Source organism: Lupinus angustifolius, chromosome LG16 (genome assembly GCF_001865875.1).
Source record: "Lupinus angustifolius cultivar Tanjil chromosome LG16, LupAngTanjil_v1.0, whole genome shotgun sequence".
NCBI lineage: Eukaryota > Viridiplantae > Streptophyta > Magnoliopsida > Fabales > Fabaceae > Lupinus > Lupinus angustifolius.
The window spans coordinates 17312881-17335843 of NC_032024.1; the positions used below are offsets into that span (position 1 = coordinate 17312881).

The 22963-nt window shown below is 30.6% G+C and overlaps 4 protein-coding genes across 4 annotated transcripts; 1 reads left to right on the forward strand and 3 right to left on the reverse strand.

The window, feature by feature from the left end:
- On the forward strand, positions 861–2666 carry LOC109330333 (desiccation-related protein PCC13-62-like). The gene is made up of 3 exons (XM_019564499.1): positions 861–1242; positions 1620–1845; positions 2142–2666. Exons 1-3 carry the CDS (start codon positions 902–904, stop codon positions 2520–2522), a joined length of 948 nt encoding a protein of 315 aa, XP_019420044.1. The 5' UTR covers positions 861–901; the 3' UTR covers positions 2523–2666.
- On the reverse strand, positions 2875–5532 carry LOC109330332 (pentatricopeptide repeat-containing protein At3g48810). Its single transcript, XM_019564497.1, has one exon. It carries the CDS (start codon positions 5199–5201, stop codon positions 3207–3209), a length of 1995 nt encoding a protein of 664 aa, XP_019420042.1. The 5' UTR covers positions 5202–5532; the 3' UTR covers positions 2875–3206.
- On the reverse strand, positions 15337–15899 carry LOC109330334 (cell wall / vacuolar inhibitor of fructosidase 1-like). The gene has a single exon (XM_019564500.1). The coding sequence runs from the start codon at positions 15884–15886 to the stop codon at positions 15344–15346; it is 543 nt and encodes a 180-aa protein (XP_019420045.1). The 5' UTR covers positions 15887–15899; the 3' UTR covers positions 15337–15343.
- Positions 21210–21752, reverse strand: LOC109329382 (cell wall / vacuolar inhibitor of fructosidase 1-like). The gene has a single exon (XM_019563048.1). It carries the CDS (start codon positions 21750–21752, stop codon positions 21210–21212), a length of 543 nt encoding a protein of 180 aa, XP_019418593.1.

Here is a 22963-nt window from a genome sequence, read left to right on the forward strand (position 1 = left end):
ATATATATATATATATATATATTAACCATTTAAAATTAAAAACATAAACATGATATTTTTTAGAATTTCTCTCTAACTAAAATTGTTTTAAATTTTCTCACTGTATATAACTCACTTCAACCACTCCTCATTGTTTCTTATTTTATTTGTAACAGAAAACTACAAATACAAATTGTTGTGTCAGTCAATTACAAATGATTTATTTATTAATAAACCATATAGTTTGCATCTCAAGAAAATAACATGCAGACTATAAATGTTTAAATTGATGTATAGTGTCACAAGAATATAAAAGAAAATCTTACATTTTTATACATACACTATTTTCTCTTAATTCAATACACAACCTACACATTTACTTTTTAGCCCATGCAATAAATGAACTACCATCTTTTAAAATTTATTTTGAGTATATACCAAATGTCTTCATTCAAAGGCTTATAGTTTTTGGCTTTTTTGCATAGATTATCAAAAGTGATTTTGCCTTTATTAACAAAAGTTTTTTATACACATGACAAGCATTCACATTATGGTTAAACCAAGTGCTTATCAAATATGTTAGCCACCACCGTTTAGTTGATTTTAGAATCAATTTGCCATCATTAAACAACTTGCCAAAAAATGCTCCATGAAATTGAACTTTTGTTCAACTTTTACACGAGTTAAGCAACACCAGTGGCAGGTTTATGATGATACACACCAAAAATCACACCCTCATGCCTCGTGACATTGCATGCTATGCACTGGTATAATTGTATGAAACAAACTATCAATAATGTGTTGGTCTAGTAACGTAAAACCTCGCTAGATTCTGTCAAGAATTCAAAAAGAATGAGGGGCACCCTCGATAATACCAAAGAAATTGTATGAAACAAAACTACATATATGTCTCTTACAGACAATGATGGTACTTCACATTTCCAACTACAAGGTTTTCATTGTTGTTTTGTTAACCTGCTTCTTCCTTCACTCCTTATCTCAACATCTTCATTGTTCTTCTAACCTTATTGAATGTGCAAAAACAAAGTCTGATGTTGATGATCTTATTGAATTTTTTCTAAACATAGAATATTTGGAGGCAGAGTTCTTCTTGTTTGGTGCAACTGGTCATGGATTGGATAGTTTTGCTCCAGAGTTAGCCCAAGGAGGACCCTCTCCCATTGGAGGCAAAATGGCCAATCTGGACAGACTCACTAAAGATGTTATCTATCAATTTGCTTTGCAGAAAATTGGACATTTGAGGTTAAATTTTGGACATGTCTTTTTAGCATAATGTTTTTATACTAAGGATTTGTTTCCAAGTTAAGTTTTGGATGGGAATAAAGAGAGATAGAAAGTCGAAGAGTCATAAAATACACTTGTAAGATGATATTGAAGTCTTGTCTTTTTATTTCTTTCATTCCAAAACTCAACTTACAAACCGACTCTAAGAACTTCAATGTAGGATATCTTTTTTTTGAGTAAAAAAATAAAGAGATTAAGAAATATTTTTATTTTTCATTCTCTTTATCCAAAAGGGATGTTGTACTCATTTGATATATGTAGTGCGCATGAATTATTTTTGTTTTTTTTTTCACATTTGAAATGAATTTCACATCTCATTTTAAGTAATATTGCAGAGCCATTAAGAGAACAGTGAAAGGGTTTCCTAGGCCATTGTTGAATATAGGCACAGAAGTGTTTGCTCAAATCATGCACAATGCTGCAGGGGAACTTCTGAACCCTCCTTTTGACCCTTACGCTAATTTCATCAACTATCTCTTTGCATCTTACTTGATTCCATATCTTAGCCTCACTGGTTTTATTGGAGCCTTTCCACAGCTGCAAAATGTTACATCTAAAAAGGTGGATCTCCAAACTCAACTAAATTTACCAAATATCTTGTAATCAGCACAGTTGTATAAGATACTATGTACAAGATAAAACTTATTAAATAATAGGACAATTAGTACTATGAGAGTTCACAAAGCCTTTTAAATGAAAATGTCACATTCTACAATTGGTGTATTTTTTGCCACTTGTCGGTGTTATACTCATCAAATCTTGAAAACAGTCTTTCAACTTGTGATGGTAAGAATTTGGAATTGGACCCCTCCCCTTGAAAAGGGAAATGTAAACAATGTTTGATTCTGTATGCACAGCTTGTTGCAGGGCTTCTGGGAGCAGAATCAAGTCAAGATGGAGTTATTCTAGCGATGGTGGAAATACGTCCGGGCATGTTGGCACTGCCATATAATAAAACTGTGGAAGAGTTCAAAAATCTTGTTACAAAGCATAGGAATGATCTAGGAGGAAAATGTTTGAAAGATGAGGGTCTTGAGGCCCCTATATTTGAAGGTGTTGAGGCCAAAGTTCCAAGAAAAGTGTATGCTTATGATAAATATATAATTCCATGTCCTACTACTCCTGAGGAAATTTTGAGGATAGTGTATGGTGGAGGTGATGAACATGTCCCTGGTGGCTTCTTCCCTAAGGGTGCTCATGGTCGTATAGCTAAGTCCTACCTTAAGAGTGCTGCATAATTATATATAATCTTTCTGCTATGTAAGACTTAATCTTGAGACTATTTTGTCATTCTAGAGCAGAAACATATAATAAGCATGCTACTTGTTTAACTCATTGGTAAATTACCTTGTGTTTCATAATAGATTAACATATAGCTTAGTTATGCACAAGGATTAAAAAAACATGTTTCTGCAGTGTTTCAACTCTAAAGCCATGATTGGGTGAATTATACCAAGTTAGCTCATAATCAGAGATTCAGTATCCCAATATCAAAATCTATGTAGTAATGAGACAAAAAAAATTATATTCAGACATGCTGTCACTAGAAGTCTAGAAGCATGATGCTGGACATAAACACTGCAAATTCTTAAAATTATATATGATAGAACAGAGTACCTCTATGATACAAGAAACAAAATATATAAAAGTACAACTAAAGCAATAAGATGAGTTCGAATTCTCTCAATTTCCTAAATTCAGGTTCTGGAAAACAATTTTCCTCCCCACTGTGATTCTATCTATCCATATTCCAAATACAAAAATGTTGAATTCTAACCAAGTGTTATATCCTCTCAGATTTATTGCACTACTTTCCCATGCTCCAACAAGTATTTGGCAATACAATCATCTCTTGTATACAGTTGAAAATTGGCAAAACTGAAAGCCATTAGTTTACCTCAACAGAAGCTGAAAAATGCACATTATCCATTTCCCAATATATCATCCAAGATGCGGATTGGTCCCATATGACCCAAGTTGTTAAAGAAGCCTCTAACTAGGACATCCCAAGTGGCAATATTGGGAGAGACCCCTTTGTTTAACATCTTATGAAGATACGCAATACCCTCTTCAATCCCTAACCAATTACAGATACCCCACAAAAGACTAGTATGCCCTACTATGTCTGGACACAATTCATTTCCTTCAGTAATTTTATCCAAAACTTGGATGGCAGTTCTAACCTTACCCAACTTGCAGTATGCATAAATAACTATATTAACTGTAATAGTATCTAGCGTTACTCCACTTACCAACATTTTGCCCAAAAGCTGCAAAACCCTTTCTTGCATCCCAAGACAAGAAAATCCATACATGATAGTGTTGTAAGTGACAGAATCTAGCTCTACCTTCCTTTCTTCCATCTCCCTTATAAGTCCACAAGCTTCTGTGAATCTGTTCGCCCTAAACATGCCATCTAACACCTCATTATATGTTCTGGTATTAGGCAAACACTCATATTTCTCCATCTGATCAAGCACACGCATTGCCAATTCTACTCTTCCACTTCCGCATAAACCTTTGATAAATGTGTTGAATGTAACAACATTTGGAGGAACACCATCATTAATCATATTATCAATAAGACGATGAGCTCGGTTGAACATAGAATGCTTACAAAGAACATCCACCATGGAGGTGTATACCACCACATTAGGATGGCAACCACAATTTATCATCTTGTTCCATGTCTCAGAAGCACCTTGCAAATCCCCAGTTTTCGCGAACCCGTTTATAAGAGCACTATATGTAACCACATTTGGATGGCAATGGTGTTTCTTCATCTTATTACAAATAGATGTAGCTTTAGCCATGTTCCCATTGGAGCACAAACCATTTATGAGAGTGTTGTATGAGACAACATTAGGCTTAACTCCCTCCTTAAACATAAGCTTCCACAAGCCTAGAGCTTCACGTACTCTCCCTCTCAAGAAATGACCTTTTATCAAGGAAGTAAATGTATGAATGTTGGGGCTGCACCCTCTCATAAGCATTTGAGCAAAAACTGCAAGAGACAAGTCAATGTTCCCCATATCAGAAAGACAACTAATAATAGTGGAGTAACTGATAACATTTGGGTCTAAACCCTTAGACACCATGTCACTCATCAAATCAAAGGCCTCCTTAATTTTGTACTCTTTGCATACTCCATGGATCAAAGAATTATAAACAGGCACAACAGGTTCAAATTTCAGAGCTAGCTCCTTTGCTTTCTCTACTTGACCAAGTTTACACATTGAAGATATTATAGTAGTGTAGCTCACTGCATCTGGTTGACAACCCTTATTAGACATTTCTTCGAGCAACTTGCATGCACCATCAACCTTTCCATTCTTACACAAAGCCTTGAGAAGAATGTTATATGTAAACACATTTGGCTCCAACCCTTCACCCTTCATGTTATTATAAACAGGACTAATCATCTGAAACCTATTTTCACTGAGCAATGCATCCAATAAATGATTGTATATTTTCACAGTGGGTTCACACCCAAATTCCCTAACCCTATAGAACATCTTCAAGGCTTGATCAGCCAACCCGGAATTCCGATAACAATTCATCACACAAATGAACAAATTTTCAGAACAAGGCACCCCTTCAAGCTTCATCTGCTGCAAAAGATACTGAACCCCATCCATCTCACAGTTTTTTCCAAGCTTCTCAATCATGATTTGATATGTGAAAGGGGTGTGCTTGAAAGCTCTAGAGTTTGCCAAAGATTTGAAATATTCAAGTGCCCAAACAATATCTGGTTCATATTTCAACTTTTTCACCACAAGGGACTCTTCTATTACATGATTTGTTTGAAGATAGGGTTTCTCATCATCATGATTGAAAATAGGGTTTGTGTTGAGAACAAGTGGGATTGAAGGCTTGTTCACTTTAAACAATAAGGAACAACCATCTCTCAAATACATTATTATAACTTAAAGGAATAAACTTTGGAGTAAAGAAGGCAAAATCTCAGTTAGAGAAGTGACGAATGGGTTAGTGAGGCTCTGCAAAGGAATTCAGAATTGGAAGAATATTTACATTGAAATCGATAAAAACATGTTGGTTGGTGAGCAGTTTAAGGTGGTTCTGGAATGAAGTATGGCTGCCGTGATGTGCGTTTGGGGTGGTGGCTGACGGAGCCACGATGGAGGAGCACGACGGTGATGGGTGTGGGCTCAGTTCACACGGCGGAGGCTCATAGGTTCTATGATCCTAGTTTTGTTGTGGTTTGAGTTTAGTTTGTTAATGGGTAAAATAGAAATATGGGATTTTATTATGAGTTTAATATCTTTGCCATATTTAACGTTTTTTGACAGCATTATCCATGTTTTTATTTGTATTAGACTAAATGTCATTTTATCAACAAAAAAAAAAAGGCTGCTAGATCTATACTAAAATGTTAAAATTTTGATTCATTTAAATAATATTTATTAGAAGAATTGATCTGTATTTTGAAAAGCTAGTTTTTTATTTATAAAGTGAGAAATACTTTTGTTATACAAAAAAAACATATGTGATTTTGCATTATCCACAACTTATGGTTTACATTAAGTTCGTTAGGTATTGAAATGTTATGTGTGAGAGTTTAGTTCCAAATCATTTGAAAGGCATTAGAGAATTCAACCCAGTTAAAATAAAAAATGTTTGTCTAACAAAAGAAATACTTAGGTTTCTTGACAAAATGATTTGATTCCTCGCATAATATTTTTATTATTATATTGGAAAGAAACAAAATAGAAACTAGAACAATGGTCATAGGTCCATATTGAAAATATGAATTTCCAGAATATTGTTTCCACTAATTTTAGACATATTAAGTGTAGAGATTTGAAGATCCAGAAATTCTAAGTGAAATTGAAACCTTCCCAAAAAGTAAAAACATAAAAAAATAAAGGATCTCACTCTCCAGAAACAGTAACATTCACCTATCTTCATCTTGCCCCTAATAAGTGCAGAGATTTGAAGATCCAGAAATTCTAAGTGAAATTGAAACCTTCCTCAGTTTCCGAATTTGATCTTCTCTCTAACTCAACCTCTGCAAACAGAAACTAAGTGAAGTAGTACAATATCCAAATATCCTTCTTCTACGTTACTATATTTATTGTTTCTTTCTGAATTTCTCATGCCAATATACATTAATCTGCAATTTGTAGACTCAATTTTTATGTAGCCTTATGTATGATTTCGTTAATTAGTATTACAATCATAAATGAAATATAAAAGAAGCAACTCTTTACTCATCTTATTTGATTTTTATGTAATATTTATTCAATTTAGTTTTATTACTTAGTACGTAGCTATTGTTAAACTGAGTATTTGATTTGTTGCTATGAATATTGAATAGCGAGGGTAGTAAAAAAGGAATCGAGAACTGAAGTTTTTTATTTGCATGTGGTTGATTCATGAACTACCAATAGATGAAGGCAGTGAAAATGAAGATAGATGAAGATGAAGATGAAGATAGGAGAATGTTAATGTTTCTCTCTCTTAGGGATAGTGCAGAAGAAATATGTGAATGTTACTGTTCTGGAGAATAAGACCATTTATTTTTTAATGTTTTTATTTTTTGTTTTTTTAATATTAAATAATTATAATTTTAAATCTAAACCATTCATTTTTCTTATGACATGTGTCATCATTCTAGGCTTGACTGCTCTCCAGTAATGGAGAGGAGCCAAACTCCCCAAAGCCAATCACAAATGTTATATATCAACTATTTGGGCTATCTGGATAAGATGAATTTGCAATCTTTTAAAGATTATATAGGTCGTCTCTATATAATCATTTTTATGATTACATTATGTTGATCTAAATTCTAAATCAATCTAAGACCATATTCCATTACATGTAGTTTTGCACCATGAATCTCTGATCTCAAATTAACAATTAACCTACAATTCACATTTCCCCACACCCAGAAATCATCTACCTCTCCAATATGTAACCCCCAAGTTATTAACCTCTCCCATTTTTGAAAATTCACAATTTCCTCACCACTTCTCAAGTTGTGTCCTTTCTCCGCAATTGAACCATGCATCTTACATTTAAAAAATATTCCATCACTCCCAATTGAACCATGTTCTAATTTGGTTTAAAGTGACGAAAATGACCATGGAAATGATTAAAAGACAATAAAATCTAAAAAGTGTCTAGTTCACAATTTAACCGGTTACACTCTCCGATTTATACCACATGTTTACCTTTTTTTAGCTAAACCACATGTTTATTCGATCACGTGTTGTCGTTATAATTTAAGAATGAGATATTGAGATTATATACTAACCAAATAACTTCGAATTTTATGAAATTATCATATCTAAGGATCAATTTTGACAATATCTTATTGCATGCAACTCAATTGTTTTGGAAAACACCAGAATTGTTTCACACAACATTTCCATAAGTGAGTTTAATTTAGAGTGGTCCTATATGTGAATAACCACATAATTTCATTCATATATTAAAATTTTCCAGAAACAACTTATTGTAATAATTAATTAATAAATAAATAATAGAACTAGTGCATAGGTTAATATCAGTAACTAGTTGGTATGTAATAGTGTAGCAATAGCTGCAGCAACACCATATACAACATTATTCTCTGGGGTGAGGGGTTGAGGGAAATCAGCTTCACATTTAGTAACCTCATCAGCAACAACAGTTGCCTTGTTTTAAATGTGGGTGTAGTTACTGTGATTAATGTTATTATGGTCGTTGTGATACAGATTGCATCATTGCGGTATCAACTCTTCTATAAGTAAAAAAAAAATATTTTAGAAATCAATGCGACTTTTGCATTGCGGCTTGATACGGCACAAATGCGGTCCAATCTGGTTGTCTTGCAGCCCGATGTGACCATATCAATGTCACACCGTAATTGCAGTGTGATACGATAGTGGTGATTGTTAGGAAGAGAAAATTGCAAAGTGATGTATTCATTATGCACTAGATGGTAGCCTTAAAATAGGCAAATGAAAAGAGGTTACAATCAGTTTCAAAGTTAAACATAATAACTCTTCTAAAGTGAAGGTAACTTGCTAAACTACACACCCAACCACTTATGCAATACATAAACTGAATATAATAAAATATCTAACATTCACTCTCTTAAACTGAAAATTCTATTTTCATTTTACTAACTCTGCTGCTGCAGTTTGCAAACACCCAACAAATTTCTCAAAATGTCTACAATTGATCTTCACTTTTGTCGTACTTCAAGACAATTGTCCATCATTGTTGTTAAAATGGTAGTATGCATGAATAAGAGAGATTCTTGATGAAGAAGAAAGAATGAGAAAATGTTATTGAATTGAATTCCAAAGTTACATTGAATCATTTATATAAAGAGAAGAAAATACTAACTACTCTAACCAAATTAACTAACTGACTAACAAAAACTCAATTATTTTAATATTCCCCCGCAAGCTGGAATATATCAAGCATTCCAAGCTTGAAATAATTGTGTTGAATATGATGATATACTCTAATACCTCCTCTTGTTGGTGAGCGAATCTTCATCTCCCAGTCTTGAAATCTGAACGTGAATCAATACTGACGCTTAACCACCATTTGGGATGGACCTTAATCTTGATCCTTATATGTTGCTTCAATGAGAGAAAATTTACACACTATAATGTTGTGTGTTTAATGAGAGAGAGGTAAAGAAACTAGAGTAATAAAGAAATAAGAAATAATTGAGGGTAATAGATGAAAAATGTGATATAGCTTCCTTAATTTGATGATCAGCCACTGCGCATGGTTGGGCACATACTGTTGCATGATATTCTTGTTTCTTGATATTGTTCTTGGTCTTCCCTATCTTCTTCAAGTTGTTGGACTTCCCCTTCTTGACAAAGATAGTAAGTTCTTGCAGTAGCATCATATTGCTTTGATCATATTAAAACAATATAACTATTGTTCCGAGTCATAGAACCAAAGAACATGTAGAGAAGATATATTGGTCAAGGGGAGATATCTGGTATCATCATCTTTAGTGTCATCCATTCATAAACAAATTACAATTGCAAAGAACTAATCTTTCTAGAAGCACGATCAATCTACATTGTAGCATTACTAGTGGATGCAAATGGTGGAACATTCTTTGGACTTTCATTTGGAAGTTGACCATTATTTCCACTCGAAGAGACTAGAGATGAAAAGAAGCAACTGGAAGAACTTAAGGAAAAGTTTGAAGGTCTGTGCAAGGTAATAAATGATGTATTGGGTGATAATGTTGAATCTTGAAATTGAAGAATGATAAGTGGAAGCAATCAATCAAAGAGAAATAATTAGCTTTGATACCATGTTAAAATGGTAGTATGCATGGATAAGAGAGATTCTTGATGAACAAGAAAGAATGAGAAAATGTTATTGAATTGAATTCCAAAGTTACATTGAATCATCTATATAAAGGGAAGAAAACACTAACTACCCTAACTAAATTAACTAACCGACTAACAAAAGCTCAACTATTTTAATAATTGTAGAGGTCTCTTAAAAAATAGTACTTAACGTCAATATGTTTTCTTCCATGGAGTATAAGATTTTTTGAGAGTTTGATGATTATATATTATCATAATATATTGTAGTAGCCTCCTCTTGCTTGAAATGTAGTTCTTCAAGTATTTTTCTCAACCAAATGGCTTGACAAACACAAGTTGAAGCAGCAATAAACTCAGCTTCAGTAGTTGATAATGTGACTATAGGTTGCTTTTTAGATAACCATGAGACAACCCTTGTGCCAAACATAATGATATTGCCTGAAGTACTTCTCCTATCATCTTGATCCCCTGTAAAGTCACTATCAGTGAATCCAATCAATTCTGATTTTTCACCCTTCTTGAAAAATAGTCCAAGTTATTTTGTTCCTTGAAGATAACGAATGATTCGTTTGGAAGTTAAGAGGTGCATTTCAGTTGGACTTTCCATGTATCTACTAATTAGGCTGACAGAATGCCTTATGTCAAGCCTAGTAGCAGTTAAATACATCAAATTACTCACAATTTGCTTAAATAGTGCGTTATCCACCTTTTTCTCTCCAAAATCTTTGTTTAGCTTCAAGTCATACTCAAATGGAGTACTTATAGGATTGCAATCATGCATCTGAAACCTGTTTAAGAGTTCTTGAGCATACTTCTTTTGAGAAATAAAGTATCCATTAGTTGATTGCACTACTTATATACCAAGAAAATAATGCATCAAACCAAGATTAGTCATTTCGAACTCAATCATCATAGACTTTTTGAACTTTTCAAACATTTTGAAATCATTTCCAGTAAATATATGGTCATCAACATATAAACAAACAATAAGTATTTTTCCTTCAGATCCAACTTTAATAAAGAGTGTGCGCTCATATGGGCATTTATTAAATCCTTCTTTAAAAATATATGCCTATATTCGATTATACCAAGCTCTTGGAGCTTATTTTAGTCCCTAAAGTGATTTCTTCAATCTATACACTTTATGTTCATTTTCAACTTTAATATAGACATGGGGTTGATCAACAAATACCTGTTCATCCAAGATTCCATGAAGGAATGCTGATTTAACATACATTTGATAGGTAGGCCATGAGTTTTGAGTTGTCATGGCAATCACCAATCTGATGGTATCATGTCTTGCAACTGGAGCGTACACCTCTTTATAGTCCACACCATATTCTTGCTTATATCTTTTTGCCACCAATCTTGCCTTATACTTGTCAAGTTCACCATCTTCTTTTCTTTTAGTTTTGAAAAGTCAGTTTACACCAACAGTTTTTTGCCCATTTGGAAGATCAACAAGCTCTCATGTATGATTTCTTTCTATGACTCCAATTTCTTCATCCATTGCCTTTTGCCATTTTGCTTCCTTGGCGACATTCTCAAATGTTGTGGGTCACAATCTGAAAATAATGCAAAATGAGTAATATGATCATCAATTTGATTAATTCCAGTTTCCTCAAAATCTTCCATCCAAGATGGTCTTTTTCGAATGCAACTTCTAGGAGGTTCAACATATGCGTCTGTTGAAGTTTCAGCTCTTGTTGGTGTTGCAACTTTTTCTTCTCCTCCATATTCAACTTGTGAATTATTTGTACAAGGTTGCTGCCCATTTTCTTATTCCTCTCATTCAATTCCAAATTCTGAAGTATTTGAAGTAGGTTGCTGCCCATTCCACTCCCAAGTTCTTTCTTCATCAAAGATGACATCTCTGTTTGTCACAATCTTTTTAGTGAGAGGATTGTATAACTTATATGCTTTGGAGGCTTCACTAACACTAAGGAAAATACACTTTTCACACTTATCATCAAGCTTTTTCCTTTTCTAGTCTGGAACATGGGCATAAGCTATGCAACCAAAAATTCTGAAATGCTAAACACTTGGCTTGTGTCCATTCCATGCTTCTCCAGCTGTCATATTCTTCACAACAAATGTGGGGCTTCTTTCTAGCAAATGAATGCTCCAATTTACAGCTTCTGACAAAAAATTCCTTGACACTCCACTCATCTTCAAAATGGTTCAAACAATGTTTAAGATTGTTCAATTCTTCCTTTCTGCAATGTCATTTTGTTATGGTGTGTAAGTTGTTGTAAGTTGCCTCTTAATTCCATGTGTGCCATAAAAATATGCAAATTCTTGTGAGTTGTATTGACCACCACGATCACTGCGGAGAACCTTGATTGCATGTTCACTCCCTTTTTCAACAACTGCAATGGCTCTTCTGATAGGATCATATATCTCACAAACATCTTTTTGTATTGTTATTGTATAACCTTTTTCCTGCAATTGACCAACACTCAACAAATTGCTTTTCAAGTCAGGAACATAAAATACATTAGAGATGGTTTCCACCAAACCGTTCTTGGTTTGAATTTTTATATCTCCTTTTCTCATCACATCTATAGTAGAGCAATCACCAAAACTCACTTTAGATCGAAAGTTTTTATCTAAATAAGAGAAAGATGACTTACTTCCACATATATAGTTGTTATAACCAGTATCAACATACCACACATGAGACTGAAATTTCTCATGAGATGTCATCAGCAATGTTTCTTGTTCTTTTTCATCTACAAAGTTAGACATTTCTCCATTTCCTTTGTAGTTAGGCAATTTTGTGTAGCACTTAGAGGCATAATGACCAAACTTATGGCATCTGTAGCACTCTAACTTGGACTTTTCATAAATTCTACTTCTTCCTTGTTGTTGGTGAGGATTGCCTTTAAAGTTCCTGCTGGAATATGTAGCACCGTAACCACAATATTATGGTCACATCGCGTGATGCGGTTTGCAATTTGAATTAGCACGGTGGAGTAATCACTCCCTTTCTAAAATGATTCAATGGCTTTTGGAATATCAACTGCAAGAATTGTATTATATTTGTTAGTACAAGAATCCATGCCAGGATCAGACCCAGTTCTTGGAAGCTCATTGATTTTATTTAAGGAATCATTTGCTTTTAACTGCATTACATTGCCTATGATTAGAGGATGATCCCTAACACTCTCATCAGCACTAGAGCTTCCAGGACAATGTGAGAGATTGAATGCAAACATTGTAGTTTGTTGTCTTCTTGCAAGTTTTCTATATCAGTATTGTTTCATAATGGAGTGCCTTGTGTAGGGTACTAAAATTATGACAAGTACAACTTTAAGGCATAGGATAAGAGTTAAGGAATTTAAGGTTGTCATCTTTGTTAATTGTTCAAAAAAATGGTAGTAATTAGAGGTAAGGAAGCTATATCTAAATTGATGCGCATGGGACTATGAGCTAAGGTGGATAAGAGCTTTTAATTTTCTCAGTGAATACACGTTTAATATTCTTACTTTATAGGATATATGTTTATATATATCAATAATTATTTACTGAAAAATTATTTCCAGTTTATTAAAAAAGAAGTGTGAGAAAAAATATATTATTTTAATATTATATGAAAAAGTTTTTACATTATCACTGCAATGCCTATCATTTATATTTTATCAATGTTGACTTCTAAATATACAAGTAATATAAATAAAAGTACATAATATATTGATTATGTATAAATCTTTATAGTATAAATTTTATGCTCATATTTAAACGTTAATGATAATGAAATAGGTATAGTGGTGGATAATGAATCTTTTATACTCTTAGTTCATCAATAGGATATCATATACTTATAAAAGCACGTATATATTTATATATATTACATCTAGATTCATTTTATAATACCATTTTCTTAAATTCTGTTTTATACTCTTTACAAAAAAATTATAAAATAAATGATTTGTCATCAAATATTATTTAATAATTGACTTAATAAATTACAAAAAGTGCATATAATAAATTGTTTATAAATTTAATGATAATTCAATTTTTCTTCAGAATGTAATTGTTAAAATTGAATTATATTACCCAAGCTGCATATAATCAATTATTCATAAATTTAAGAGTAAATTAAATTATTATCTCCTGAACTATTTCATCTTGATTAGTTGTTCAAAGGGAAAGATAGTAATAGCGATGATGAAATTTAATGATACAATTGATTGAATTGCTAGGCCATTTTAGTGAGCACTTAGGACTTAGGAAAAAACATTGATATAAGGCAAAAAAAAATATTTACATTATATATTGTTCGTTTGTCCTATCTTTATTTAAAGTATGAATGTAAATAGTTTCAGTTTAAATTTTATGGTGGAACTGAACGAATCTAACTACAAAATGTGGTTCAATAATTCAGTTCGATTTTGTTGTTCGTAGATATCTAGATTTCGCAATGACTTAATGACCAAGAAATATAGTATATTTTTGTGTTATTTTATATGAGAGAAAAACAATATAGAATATAGTTGTAAGTTTTAATGATAAAAATATTCATACAATAAAAAATATAAAGAAACATTTTATTACTAATTAAAAAATTAAGAAATACAAGTTTAAAATTTATTGTAAAAAATATATTAATGTCATTTTAAGCACTATCATGAGTAAGAAAATATAAAAGAAAAATAATGGTGAAGAAGCTAAGTTATGTAAATAAATAATAATATAATTAAGAAGGGTGAAAGATGTTGTTTTTTATCTTTTCACTCTCCCTACTACTTTCTCCTATAAATGGAGAGAAAGAATTTTGGGAGACCTACTTTTTATTTCTCTCATACTTTATTAAATCAACATGCTTTAATATTTAAATAAAACTTTAAAGATAAATAAAATGATGAATTTTAATTAGATGGGAAATAACTTTAAATTTTATTTAATTCAGTTCAATTACCACATTAATCAATTGATTGTCAAATTAAAATTTTGAAATTATTATTTGACTGTAAAATAAGTTATTGAATAATATATTTTCTAAAATGTATTAAATAAATTTTAGAATAAGTTATTGTGATAATAAGTGTTTAAATAATTTATTTAACCAATGTTATTAATATTGTATATTTCATCAAAGTGGTTATAATAATATAATGGTTCGACCAGTAGGTCACTAATTTAACTACAAATAAGTAAAATTATATTTATATATTGCATTATCATTAATGTTTAATACTAAAAATAATGTAATATATATTTTTATTCACACCACATAATATAGAAAATGCATGATATGAATCGGAGATCATGTTTTAGATATGTAAATAAAAGTAATGGTGTATATGTTTAGAAATGATAATGGGACGAATTCAAATAATCAGTACTTAGGCTAGTCTCGCTCATTTATTTTTTTGAACTTCAACCCATATGGATACTCTTTGATGTTTGAGTATGTTGTCAAAAATATATAATAATAGAGGTTGATTATTATTAAATGACTAATTGAAATGAATGAGTCTATACATTAATTAATTTGTTTTATTTTGGGGTTTTTTATTCATAGGTTTTCCATTCACCATCGTTTTATCTTTGTTAGCAAATAGATGTATTTGGATTTCAATAACCAAATTCCTATAATTCTTTGTCCCGCCAATTAAAATTTGACATATATACATAGAAAATATTTAAATAACAAAATGATACATTTTTATATTATTTACTCAAAACTGATTTGAGATAGAGTTTGGAACAAAGTTTATCTCCTTCCAATGATATGAATACTAGCGGCGGTCATGTAGGTTTCGAATAATAGCTGCTGCATTTGCTGCAACACCATGCATATTCGTATTCTCTACAGTGAGGTGTCTAGGGAAATCAGTTTCACAGGTAGAAGCCTCATTAGCAGCAGCATTTGCACCATCTTCTGCACCCTTGCGGTCCCCTTTCTGAAATGCTGCATTGGCTTTTGGAATATCAATTGTCAGAATTGTATTATATTTGCTAGCACAAGAAGCCAACCCTTGATTAGGTCCAGCAGTTTCAGCTTTTTGAAGTTGATGGATTTTATCTAATGCTATGTTTGCTTTTATTCTCAACAAATGATTCAACATGATTTCAGCAAGACCCCACATATCGACTCTATCACTCCCAGGATATAATATCAGAGATCGAACGCATAGGTTAGGGTATGGTGTACGAGAGCAAGTGAAAGTTATTAGTGTTTCATCGTTTGGAATGAAGGTTTTGGCATGGCTTGATGAGATTGAAATAATGAGGAGAGTTTGAAGGGAGAGGATTAGAGTTATGGAGTTGAAGGTTTTCATGTTTGTTAATTGTTTAAAGCAGTGTTGTGAAACCCGAGCCGGACGTCAAACCGGCAGAGGTCCCGTATTAGGTTTAACCGGTTTAAACGGTTAAACCGTCCGGTTTGACCGGGTGATTTCGTACATAATTAATAATTTTTATTTATAAATATATAGTTATATATAAATGTAAAACTTTATATAATTAATAATTATGTATAATTATATTGAAATAATACCCCTTTATCTTTTTTGGACCGTAGTAAAACAAAATATTAGAACATTGTCCCATTTTTTTTATTTTTAAGTGAGCCGTCCGGTTTACTTCCCGGGTTAATCCGGTTTAACCGGGTTAAACATGGTCGGACCGGATTTTTTCCGGTTCAAAGCGGTCCAACTCTCATTCGGTTAAAATGGCAAACCATGGCCGTTTTCAAGTCCGGTCAGCGATCAGACCGGTCGGACCGTCCGGTCCGGTCCGGTTCCAAAAACACTGGTTTAAAGAGAAGGATAGTAGTAGATGAGATTGATTGAATGGTGCTAGGCCATTTTATATTAAGCACTTACTAGTTAAGAAAAAACATTGATACAAACGACGGATTAAAAGATCACATATTCCAAAAAATACTATGTATTTTAAGTTAATTAAATTCAAATAAATAATATAAAAATATTAGTTATTAATTTTTATTTTTATAATTTTTATTTTAAATTAATTGACAATTTTTAACTAGATTGTGTCACATATAGGACACCAACTAGACAAGTGATTTCCATTAAGATAGATGGTCTAGACAAGCATTATATTTTATGGGATTCATTTTTATTACTTATATTTAAAGATAAAAAATGTATACAATGACACTATAAAAGTTTTTCATGTCATTACATCTTTTATCATTTATTTTCAATTATTATTAACTTTTAAATATAAAGAGAATAAATTACATTGACACCCTTAAGTTCTAGTGAGATTGCAGAAATCACCCCTTCCTTTTTTATTTTTTAAACTTATGCAAAACCCTTAATTACATTTACATTACACATACTACCTTGTAGGAAAGGTATCTATAATTTCTTAAACAAAAAATGATGACGAGTGTAATTAAGTTAAACAAAATATGATATATTGTAAAGAAAAGTTCAAATAATATAAGAGTAAATGTATATCCATTAGTTTGGTTAGTTACAATATAGTATAAGAGTAATTTAAATCAATTCAATAATAAACTAATTGATCAATGTGAAAATAATTAACTTATTAAATCAACACATCTTAATATTTAAATAAAACTTTAAAGGATAAATAAAATGAAGAATTTTAATTAGAAGGGAAATAAATTTAAATTTTATTTAACTCAGTTTAATTACCAAATTAAATTTTTGAAATAATTTTTTGACTGTAAAATAAGTTATTGAATATGTTTTTTAAAAATGTATTAAATAACTATTAGAATAAGTTGGAAGTCATAAGGTGATCTGATGGTGAAGATGATGGTCGTGAGGAATGAAGTGCTGGAAGTTGTGGGTTCGAGTCCCACCATCAACACAAAAAAAAAGGACTTATAAAGATGGGTTCATATAATAACTATTCGGACCAATTTCACTCATTCATTCTTGAACTAGAACTCATATTGTACCGGTTAATTCTAGAGTGTATTGTCACAAATATATATAACAGAGTTGATTATTATTAAATGAGTAATTGACATCATTAATTCTGGATAATAATTATTTTCTTGTATTTGGGTGTTTTTTATTCATAGGTTTTTCCTTTAAAAAAGTTTTATTTATGGGTGACAATTAGATATTTTTGGATTTAAATCTTAATGAATAAATGAAAAATCATTCACCAATCCATATATATTCATTTAAATTATATTTTAAAATATTCAAACTTAAAAGATGATGCATGCATATCAAATCTATTTGATTGTTTTTAATTGGAATTAAAAACATTCTAGAAGGACATTAATCATGATGTAAAAAGAACCATTATTTCAATAAAGTATTTTTTTTAAATACTTTTTTTTAAATAATCATTTTTCAATTCTTTTTTAAAATGTATATTTTTAATTATTTTTAAGAATTACTTTTTAAACTTCGAAAATATTATTTGTTTAATTTGTAATATTCTATAAGCATGTAGGTTATATGTGTAAAAAAATTAATAAATATTTATATATATATATTATGTATTTACGAACATACTTTTAAAATTAATTATATTCACAAGTCTTATAATTGATATCAATTAAATAAGAAAATCAAAGTGAGGGTGGGAAACAGTAAGAGAAAGTGGATACACTCATATATATGCATCTGAATGGATGAATTCAAATCCGTCTATTATTAAAATTATCCATTAGATTATATTTATTACCTCTAGATTTAATTTTCTTAAATTTGAATAGATTATAAATAATTATATCACCCCTAATTTTATCATCTTTTCATTCCGTCGAAAATCGATTTTACGGTATAGACACTTATGACACCCCCTCTATGTCCCGTAGTAATGATTCCTTTGGTGTTTCACAACATGCTAATTTGAATTGATGAATATTACACTCTTATATCTAAATTCAACTTTTTTGACCAAAGGATAAGTAATTTGACTCGTTCATATTCGGATCATAAATGTTTGGAATCTATATTATATAATGAGGCATTGTTTATGCTAATTCGAATTAAAGTGGATATAAAATTGGTCTATTTCTAAAATCATACCTACAGTTAGGATTTTTTTTCTAGTAAGGTTTTAATGAAGGAGTGTATAGAACCATTTAAAAAAATAATGCACTCTTTTTTTTCTGTGGTTTTTTTTACTACTAGTTCGTCTGTTTTAAACGAAGCATATTATACTAATAATTAATTAAATAAACGATTTTCATTCTGCAAGTGAATTTAACGCGTGATCCACTATTTGATGAACATATTCAAAAGCTTAATGAAGTTGAAATTATATGGATGAGATATAAAATGAAAAGAGAGCAATCAAAATAGTAATTTGTATTAGTAATATTGTAAATTATTATGTGATGATATTTGACACACAAAAACATAATATTAACTTATATTTATATTAATATTAAATTTCTAATTAGATAAAAAAATCATAATTAAAGTAATTTTAATTCTAAAAGTTATTCTAAAATATACTCTTAAAACAAATATAAGATATAATCATTATTATAATATGAGATATTATATTTATATATTTGTGCATTATATAAGTATCTTTTATAATTTATTTTAATATATATTCATATATTCTAATACTCTTCCTCAAAATAAAATTTACTAAGCTTTAACCTTGTTATACAAATAATTCGTTTAAAAAGAAAAGTAATCATAATAATTACTTGGGATGTGTCAAACATTGACCAAATTTGCAATGAATATGATGGAACAATAGCTATGATGAAGGTAGTCTAAGATAGACGGAATAAATGCTCTAAACCATTAATGTCAACTTTAATCTCAAATAATATAAGTCAATAACATTTAATTATCCATGACAGAAGTTATCTACAAGAGTAAATATTATGTACAGAAGCAAACAATGTTTAACCATTCTTACAGAAACTATCTTCAAGCTTAACTATCATAGACATAAACAAATTAACATGAATGATTACTGCAGAGTAGGTGTAGCACCAAAACAAGGATCAAATTTGAGGATTGACTATCAATAAAGAAGAGCTAGAGAGCACCTTCTCAACATTTATGTATCAAGCACACCCCTTCAAGTTGGAGCATATCTAACTTGTCACATATGGATAAAGAGATAACCAATGACGCTTTAACATGGACGACAATTGTAAATCCAAGAAGAACGATGCAAATTGAAGCTTTAACAACAAGAACATATCTAAAATATGGAGATAAAATCGACGTGCTAAAGAGGGGATCCAGAAGGACGATAAATGATTACAAGGATTTGACAACCAGAAATATAATTGACAAAATGATACAATGACTCTAATAACATGATAAATCTATAGGTTGTGGTATGGAAGAAGAAAAATGAATGATCAAAATTATAAATTGTATTGATAATATTTTAAATAGTTATGTGATGATATTGGGGTACGAAACACGCAATACTAACCATTATTTGTACTAATATTATACTACAAATTAAATAAGGAAACAAATCATAAAAGATTAAATAAATTAATCTTTTTAGAAGATATTGGACTTTAACCCCTCTTCTTCTAAGAGAAAGGAACTCATAATTTTTTGTAAAAGAGTGGTTATTTCTGACTGTAATACGATAATGTGATGTTCTTATAGGGGGATTTTACCTCTATATGAAGTTAACTAAACTTTAGATTGATAAGACCGTATTTTTGTGTTGGTACTACTAAGAGTATCATCACTTTTTTGGTTAAGAAACTAATATTTCTCAGAGAAAGTGTATAGTTGCTCCTCCGAACAAATGTTGTTGTGCAATGCAATTTAATTGTTTTGGAAGATAAAAATGTTGTGGGGTTTTTACTTAACTTGTCCATAAAATGTTAAGTATAAAATGTTCAAAACAGAAACCACACGATTTCATTAACCAAGATATAACTTTATCATAATAAAATAATAGAAACATAAGTTCAATGAGTAAATTACACTGACATCCCCTGAGTTTTAGTGAAATTACACAACCCACCTTTCACTTTTCTATACCTACACAAACCTCCCATAGTTTTTATACTTTCATTACACTGATAAGAAATAAGTGTAATCTTTTAAACAAAAAATGTAATAAATGCAATTAAGTTAAACAAAACATGATATATTGTGTAGACAAGTCTAAATAATATACAAATTAATGTATCTTTATTATTTTTTGTTACAAAATGCATCAACAATTCTAAAGAAATATTGTTTAAATCGCTCTTATAATATAGTTTAACGAACCAAAAATAATAAAGAAATATTGACTCGTATATTATTTAGACGTGTCTCTACAATATATCATGTTTTGTTTAACCTAATTGCATTTATCACATTTTTTTAAAAATATTACACTTATTTCTTATGCATGGGTGGTCAATGTAATGAAAGTTTAAAAATTAGGGTAGCTTTGTGTAGGTGTAGAAAAATGAATGGTGGTTTGTGTAATTTTACTAAAACTCAGGGGGTGTCAATGTAATATACTATAATATAAATAACTACAAACGGAGATCATACATGTCTATATTTATGTGTCTCATCTAATTAAAAAGTGTCACATAATTAAAAAATTAGAGAAATAGAAGAAGAAAAAATTATATTACTTGGTGAAGTTGATTGGCTTCCGACACGAGAAACATGAATATGATGACATTTCATCCTTGTTCAATAACTAGCGGCTACGTAGTAGTTTAAAAATAGCTGCTGTATTGGCTGCAGCATAACGCATATTAATATTCTCTTGAGTGAGGTGTCCAGGGTAACCAGTTTCACAGGTAGAAGCGTCAATAACTGCAGCATTTGCAACATCTTCTGCACCCTTAGGATCCTCTATCTCAAATGCTGCCTTAGCTTTTGGAATATCATTATCCAGAATTGTAAAATATTTGCTAACACAAGAAATCAAGCCTTGACTAGGTCTAGCTCCAGCAGCTTCTAGAAGTTGATCCGTTTTATCTAATGCTTTATCTGCTGTTTCCGCCATCACATGATTCAACATGATTCCAGCAAGACCCCACATATCGGATCTACCACTCCAAAGATATGATTTGAGAGATCGAAGGCATAGGTTAGGGTATGGTGTATGGGAGCAAGTGAAGGTTATTAGTGTTTCTTCCTTTGGATGGAAGGTTCTGGCATGGCTTGATGGGATTGAAATAATGAAAACAAGAGTTTGAAGGGAGAGAATGAGAGTTATGGTGTTGATGGTTTTCATCTTTGTTAATTGTTTAAAGAAAAGGATTGTAGTAGTGAACAGTGATGATGAGATTCATTGAATGTTGCTAGGTCGTTATATTATATATGGTGAGCACTTACTAGTTAGGAAAAAACTAGGATATACAAGGAATGAGATTCTGTGTAACATAAAAGTTCTTTTCTCATGTCCCTAACTAATCAGTGTTTGTTAACAAGTTAAAAATAACACCTCAATTTATTTTTATTTTATTAAAATAATATATTAATTACATATGTCAATATATGAGTGGAAGTGGACAGGAATGGGGGACATCAAGTTGGGACAGGTGATCCCCATCCGATATACAAGGCAAAAGATCTATATAAAATCATTACATTATCCTCCTATACACAATGTCTATCATATATCATTTATCTTATTATTCATATTTAATAATTATTTTCTTTTAAATATAAATGAATGTTGAATAATATAATAATTGTGTATAAATTTTTATATTAATAATACAAAATTTGGCACCCATAATTAAATGTTAATAATGATTAAATATAAATAGGGATAATGAAGTGAGAATATAACTTTTTTTGTAGAGTGCTTATGCCTTTCACCACGTTTATATTCATGTATAATGGGAGGTACATTAATTTTAGAATAAATTACACTCACATCTAATGAGTTTTAATGAAATTACATAAATTATTATATTTTTTTACACCAATGTAAATAACATCTAATTGTATACATACATTACACTAATTATCTATGCAGAAGGAATGAGTGTAATCTCTTAAACAACAAAAATATTAAATGTTCTTAAGTTAACAATATATGATATTTTGTAGAGACAAATTCAAATAGTATAAAAGTTAATACTTCTTTATTATTTTTGGTTCATTACAATATAGTATAAGAAAGTAATTTATAGATTGTAACGAACCAAAAATAATAATAAACATTGACTTTTATATTATTTCAATTTGTCTCCATAATATATCATATTTTGTTTAATTTAATTACACAAATTACCATTTTTGCTTAGAAGATCATATTTATCTCCCATGTAAGGGTAGTCGGTGTAATTATGTACATAAATTAGAGATAATTTGTGCAATTACAAAAAATATAGGGATGATTTGTGTAATTCCAAAACTCAAGAGTGTTGATATAATTTATTTTTATTTTTTAATACCTTTTTCTTGGATTCTGTTTTATACTTTTACACAAAAAAA